The sequence below is a fragment of the Echinops telfairi genome, unplaced genomic scaffold, assembly GCF_000313985.2.
Source record: "Echinops telfairi isolate 266 unplaced genomic scaffold, ASM31398v2 ScPeMD7_2010;HRSCAF=2546, whole genome shotgun sequence".
Classification (NCBI taxonomy): Eukaryota; Metazoa; Chordata; class Mammalia; order Afrosoricida; family Tenrecidae; genus Echinops; species Echinops telfairi.
Genome location: NW_022105908.1, coordinates 7,924,426 through 7,931,352, shown reverse-complemented (window position 1 = coordinate 7,931,352; position 6,927 = coordinate 7,924,426). Strand labels below are relative to the sequence as shown.

General features: G+C 45.5%; 1 protein-coding gene across 1 annotated transcript in view; it reads left to right on the top strand.

The window, feature by feature from the left end:
* Positions 1 to 2,213, top strand: part of LOC115870573 (protein FAM25C-like) — a 3,563-nt gene extending 1,350 nt beyond the window's left edge. Inside the window, exon 2 of the mRNA XM_030886511.2 lies at positions 2,022 to 2,213. Within this exon, the coding sequence (XP_030742371.1) occupies positions 2,022 to 2,155 (134 nt within the window). The 3' untranslated portion in view covers positions 2,156 to 2,213. The remainder of the gene's footprint in view (positions 1 to 2,021) is intronic.
* The last annotated feature ends 4,714 nt before the right edge of the window (positions 2,214 to 6,927 follow it).

The following is a 6,927-nucleotide window of genomic DNA, read 5'->3' as shown; positions in this document are numbered from 1 at the left end:
AGTTCAAACCCTGACCTGGTATTTCCAGTTGGTATACAATTATCTATGTTGATCTAAGGCCCCTGACCACACTGGCCTGTACAATTCCCTCTAGATAACCCTCTCTGTGGAATGTGACAAAAGACTATGTGGCCACCTGTTGCAACAAAATATGTAATATAGAAATGTATACATTTTTATAAATGTCATTGTAGATGAAAACATAGGAGGGCCAGTCCAAAAGTAGTGCTATTCAGTCTGCAGTTTGTATTCCTCAGCTTTCCCCCCAACACACTGTGTGTGACCCTGTCTCTGCCCTCGGCACATGGCGCCCACCAGCTCTCTCTGCACTGTCACTGTGTCTGGCTTGTTGGCAGACCTGCCAACAGAAATCCCATCAAAACCGTGGCTCCTCAGGGAATCTGCTGGGCAAGTTCAGTTTAAGGCAGAGAGGTCAGCTCAGCAGGTTATAGTGACTGGACTTGGGGAGGCCTAAGAGTTCATCTTGATAGATTTTCCTCGAAGGACACTGGGAAATCCTGGGGGGCTGTTATGGTGAAGTTTTAAGGATGTTGAAAACTACAAATGAGAAAAAGCTCAGGATTCTCTCATCCCCACCCCATCAGGACAATGTTTCTTCTCCCAGCGTGGCACCCATTGCCCAGGGGGATCTCCCTGGGAAGGCGTACCCTGTCAGCCCCCAGCCCTGCTCCTGCTCTTCAGAATGCTCTTTATTTCTCCAACCCAAAGGCCCTTGCAAGGGAACGTCCTCACCAGTGGTAACATACTCGTGGTGTTGTGGTGTCAATCCAAGAGGGTAGACATCTTTTGGGGGTAGGTTTAGAGACATGGAAATGCAAGGTTATGTCAACCAAGACTAGCCTCTTATTTTGATAATTTTTATTTAATAAAGGTGTCTGATTTTGTAACAATACTTTTGGATTTACCCTGGTGTTTACATGTGTATTTATGTATGCTGAGGGTAGAACTATGTAAAAAGCAAGCATTTTGCATGGGAAAAGGATTTAGATAGAAACGCATGACATTATTAAATTGTTAGAAGATAAAATAGAAGAGTTTGTGTTGACCTTGGAGTTGGGAAGGCCTGTTTTTTGTTTTTTTTTAACAATTTCAGAAAACAGGAAATAGTAGGCAAATTTAACACTATAAAACTTCCCCCCTTTTTTCCATATTAAGGAACATGGCATAAACCAAGCCAAAAGAAGATCCCAACAGACAGGAGGAATATATATATATATTCTATATATATTAGATAAATGACAAAGGGCTGATGGTTTGACTTACATATGGCTAAGTAAAATAATCTAAGGAACCCTGGTTACCCGCTGCGCTGCATTTGGAAGCCATTAGGCACACTAAGGGAGACAGGCAAGGCTTCCTGCACCTGTCATGACTTCCAACCTGGGAAACCCGAAGGGGCAGTTCTACTCTGTCCTACAGGGTTGCTATGGGTCAGAATTCACTTAGTGGCAGTGGGTAGGGTAAACGAAAATCTAACAATTCAATGTAAAAATGGTCAAAAGATGCAAACAGATTTTTTTTTTACAAAAATAGGAAGGATAAGAAGTGAACATCTCAACCAGTAGAAACCCAAGCCCTGTCAGAATTAACATTTTATAAATGTAATTATAGAATTTAAAACATACGAGGGGAAGGGAAGTTAAAAAAAAAAGTAGTGCTACTCGGTTTATGGTTCATATCCATACAGGTCTCCTCCCAACAAAATGTGTGTGACCCTGTTTCTGCCATCAGTGAATGGCTGACACGCAGTGGATGGAAGACCTGCGAGTTCTTGGAGGGGTTGGTGGGGAGGGGAACTAAATTTGATTTCACTGGGACAAGAGCTCAGTTGCCATTCCCCTAGTCTCCTCCAGGGGGTGCTTCGAGAGCTCAGTTGCTATTCCCCTAGTCTCCTCCAGGGGGTGCTTCGGGAAGGCAGCCCCACCCACAGGTACTCAAGTTGAGACTTGATTTGAAATGTATTCTGCTCACCTGCACATCGCCCTCTTTCCTTTTGATAGCGATTGCAGATGCCTTGAAGAAAGCCCAGGACACAGGGGACAAAGTGGTGAAGGAAGCCACTGAGACGGTGACCAACACAGTCTCAAATGCTGTCACGCACGCCGTGGAGGGGCTGGGCAAATTGGGACAGTGAGCACACCGGCCCCTGCCACTACACGTCCTGAATTGCAATAAAAGCCACAACATATGTACACCGCCTCCTGGTCTTATTCCTACTTGGATGAAAAATTAGGCAGAATCATATTCAGTGACAACAATGGCCATCTACCTCCTCTGCCCTGCTAGGAAGGAGGCCAGCAGCTCAAGCACTGAGTAGCAGCATTTATAAGGGCTCCCAGGCTTCATCAGATGGTCTCTCCCATTAAGTTTTCCCATGTCTTAAAGAAATAGAGCTCTTAAAGAAATGTTAGTGTAATACATTTTCCCAGGTACTACGTGAAGCCACCGTATTTGAAGGATGCATTCAAGGGGGACCACCTTTTGGCTTACGTGTTTTCCTTGAAATGTCCTTGCAGGAGCCAAGAAAGATAACTCACTGACTTGATTGAGAGTTCAGGTAGGGTGGCAGACTCCTTGAGCTGCTTCATCTTCTCGAAGAGGCTTCAGGCAAAGATTTCTGCTGGCTAGTTACAGAATGAGGTCAAGAGGACCCGAGTCCACCTCTTCCTGGTGGTTGAAGCCATGTTGTCACTTAGAGCCAGTGTTAGACCTAATCATTAGTAAGGGTGGCAGTGGGTAAGAATGTTTCACTGTCTCTCCTTGCCAACAGACAAGTTGATACCAAGAGAAACATGTTGAAATAGTATTTCATACACACTATTTGAATTTAAAATGAAATTATTTATAAAGATAAGACACCCTCTCTCTTGCTGGAAGCAGAATTTCATAGATTTTTTTTTATTCTGAGGAACTGCCCTCCCATTTCTGAACAGCCCAGAGATATCCGATGTCCTGGTTCTGGAATATGTTCCATGGTCCAGCCAGATTGGGACCATATGTCTCGGTTCAGTTCCTGACGACCATTTAATATCCCAACTTCAAACCCAAGCTCAAAAGTATGTGGTCACAGGAGATGCAATCTTCTGATTGGACATTAGTCTCAGATACATATACAGGTACATACAGGTGCTCAAAGGCATGTGACTGGTTTCTAATAGCAAGAGATGGGAAAGATCCTAAAATGTCCTCCAGAAATCACTCAGGTGGCAAGTTTTGCTCTGCTTGGTTGGCAGATCTACTCTGCACAGAGGCAGATCTACTCTGTCCTACAGAGTCACTATGAGTAGGAATCCCCTCTGATAACCTAGAGAGTAAATCGACTCCCGGTGCCCTCATTTCTTTTATGACATATCTCCATGATGTCTTAATTGAAAAGAAAATCAAAACAGATCTTTTACAAAATGGGGCGGGGTGGGGGAAATGTGTCAGCCTATTCAAGACTGTTTCCCAGTTAAGTAACACTTGTTACTTGGGACAAATAAAGGAAGAACATTTAGGAACGCCCAGCGGCTTAATATCACCGGTATCTCTGGGAGCACAAGCAGGGAATTTTCTCACTGAGGGGGGCTAGGCCAGCTCAGGCTGCGGAATTTGTATTGGAAGTTGCCTCTGAACAGTCATGGACAGTGGGCCCACGTGTTTTCTTAGATTCGGTTTTGAAAAGGCAACAAAACAACCCATTTCTTCACCAGAGTTGGAGAAGCAATTCTCGAGTTCCTTTAACTTCACCTTGTGGCCAAAGCTTATTAGTGATCACCAGGGGAGAGAGAGGGGAAGAAAGGGGTGGGGTGGGCAGGGCACGGAGGGTTATTGTTTATGGAACACTGAGTTTTGCTGACTTCCATCTCTCACTATCTTTCCATCTGGGCTCTTCCACAAGAGGTGTGGAATCCATCTCAAACCCTATGTGTTTAAAAAACAAAACAAAACGATGCCTCTCCTCCATAAAAGCAGTGGGGAAACCGGCAAAAAGCATTCGAATCAACTTGTTCAGATGCCTGGGAATTCACCAAAGGTTTGCAGTCATCTGGGACGTGTTTGTTTAAAACCAACAAAGTGGCCGCATCTGGAGAACAGTAAGCTGAGTGGAATTCACCGCCCCATCCCGTTCCTCTGGCCTGGAAAAGAACTGCCTCATCAAACACATTAACATATTTTTAAATGGAGAGGAAATGTTTTGAGAACGATGAAGGCAATGCATGTACAAATGTGCTTTCCACAGTTGATGTATGTATGGATTGTGACAAGAGTTGTATGCACCCCTAATAAAATGATTTAAAAAATGCACCCCCCCAAAATTAAAAAATCAAAACAAAACCTCAATATCATTAACCATCAGATAGATACAAATAAAACCCACCATGAGACATTATTTTAACTCCACTGGATGGATAGGGGTAAAACAAACAAAACCAAACCAGGGAAAAATGTTGGTAAAGATACGGGGAAATTGGATCCATAATCCATTAGCAAAAAAAACGAAAACCAGGCTCTTAGTTTTTGGGTTTTTAAAAAAAATCATTTTATTGGGGACTCATACAACTCTTATCACAATCCATACATACATCAATTGTATAAAGCACATTTGTACATTCGTTCTGCTCATCCTTCTCAAAACATTTGCTCTCCTATTTTTTGGTTTTTATCAACTAGTCAATTTCAATTCCTAGCGACTCCACAGGTCAGGATTGAGCTGCCTGCCCTGTGGGGTCTCAGACTATGAGCCTCTGCAGTCTTAGAAAACCTCATCTTTTCTTGCTGTGGGGCTGCTGGTTTTGAATTGCTGACCAGAAAATAACAAGCGCTGGTGAAGATTCTGAGAGAGTGGGGGATGCAAAATAGGGCAAGTATTGTAGAAAACAGTATGACAATCTCTCAAAAAAAAATGAATAAAACCCTGCAAAACAGAACTACTGCAGGACCCAGCAATTCCGCTGTTAGGTTACAGCCTACACTTGACAGCAGAGGCTCAAATAGATATTGTATATGAATGTTCGCTGCGGCACTATTTACAAGAACCCAAATGTAGAGACAACATGAATGGTCACCAGTGGATGAATGGGCATAGAATGTGGTCCACACATCCAATGAAATACTATTGGCAGCAAGAGGAAGGAAATCTTGATCTAGGCTACAATATGGAGAGAATTGGAAGCTACTATGCTGAGTGAAATAAGTCAATTACAAAAGGACAAATATTTTATGACCTCACTTATATAAAAAGACAAAGGCAAATACATATAAACCAAAGTTTATTAGAGGTTCCCAGGGTAGGAAGAGAGGGAGAAAAAGCATGCTTACTCTTTAAGGAACACTGAGTGATAGGAAAAAAGATATGCATTACGAGGAGGGTTACCCAGCTGATTCATGTAACTACTGTCAAAAAGTTGCATGTTGTCATGAATCAAATTGTATCCCTGCACTTCTGAAGAACCTCAACTTGGCTGGGCCATGATCCTCAGTACTTTTGGTAATTATCTAATGATGCAATTACTCATCCTCCACGATCCGATCTACTGTGATCAGCCAATCCGTGGTAATCAATTAGGTAACTAGAGTGAGATGCCTAATCAGGTCACAGCCTTTATCAGGTAGGTCACAGCCCTGATCCATTCATGGGTTCGTTCCCTGTGGGGTGGGCCTGCACCCACTTATAAGAGATCAGAAGATTTAGAAGAAATCAGGGCCCCGCACTCGCTGGCTCTGGGTTCGACTGAGAAGAAATGAGGGCCCGCACTCGCTGGCTCTGGGTTCGACTGAGAAGAAATCAGGACCCGCACTCGCTGGCTCGGGGTTCGACTGAGAAGAAATCAGGGCCCGCACTCGCTGGCTCGGGGTTCGACTGCAACGTCTGTCTTCCTTCCCGCCCAGCGAGCGTTCTCAGCTTCTCCCTTCAGGCCCTGCTGCTCTGCCGTCTGACGAGGCCGAATCCGCCCGGCCGAGCCCTCGCTTTCCTCTTCCTCGCGCTGCTCTCTCAGGCCGCCTGGGTGTTTCTGCTCAAGGTCACCACAACCCTCTTTAAAAGTTCCGCCGGAAAAGAGAAGACGCTTCCCGGGCTCTGTGGGCCATTACCTCACGTGAGTACTGACCCGCGGGGCCGGGGCCGGGGCGGCCGGGCTCCCCCGGTTGGGCCCCGACGGGCGTCCCCGACGGGCGTCGGCGGCGACACGGCGTCGTCGTCGCGGGGGCTGCGCCGGGGGCCCTTGGGGGGCTCTCGAAGCTCAGCGGAGCCCGAGGCGCCACGGTTGGGGTCAGGGGGTGTGTGTGCGTGCCGCGGGGAGGGCGCGGGGGTCTCGCCGTCGGGGGTCGCAGTCGCCACCTGGCGGCGCGTGTGATTGCTGTTTCCGGAGCTTGTCGGGGCTGGGGAAAAAAAAAAAAAAGGAAGAAGGGCCATGAGTCAAGTGCATTCTTGGGACCCATGGTCCTTATGCTGGGAACCTTCTGGATTCAGGGAAGATTGATGTCAAGATAGATGGAGGTCTCTAAGGGCCACCAAGCCCACATATGTTCAAAGGAGACCAGGACCTTCCAACAGAGAGAGAAAACTTTGTCCTAAAGTTGATGCTATGAATTCAGATATTTAGTCTCTTAAATTCTTAGAGAAGATAATTTTCTTTTCTTTTTTTCCCCAAAGTATTTAAATAATTTTATTGGGGACTCGTACAACTGTTTTACTAATCCATACATCCATCGTGTCAAGCACATTTGTACATTTGTTGCCAGCATCATTTTCAAAACATTTCCTTTCTACTTGAGCCCTTGGTAGCATCTTCTCATTTCTTTTTTGTCTGTCCCCCAGGGAGGAGGTCACATATAGATCCTTGTAATCGGTTCCCTCTTTCCAACCCACTCTCCCTCTACCCTCCCAGCAATGCCACTCACACCACTGGTCCTGAAGGGATCATC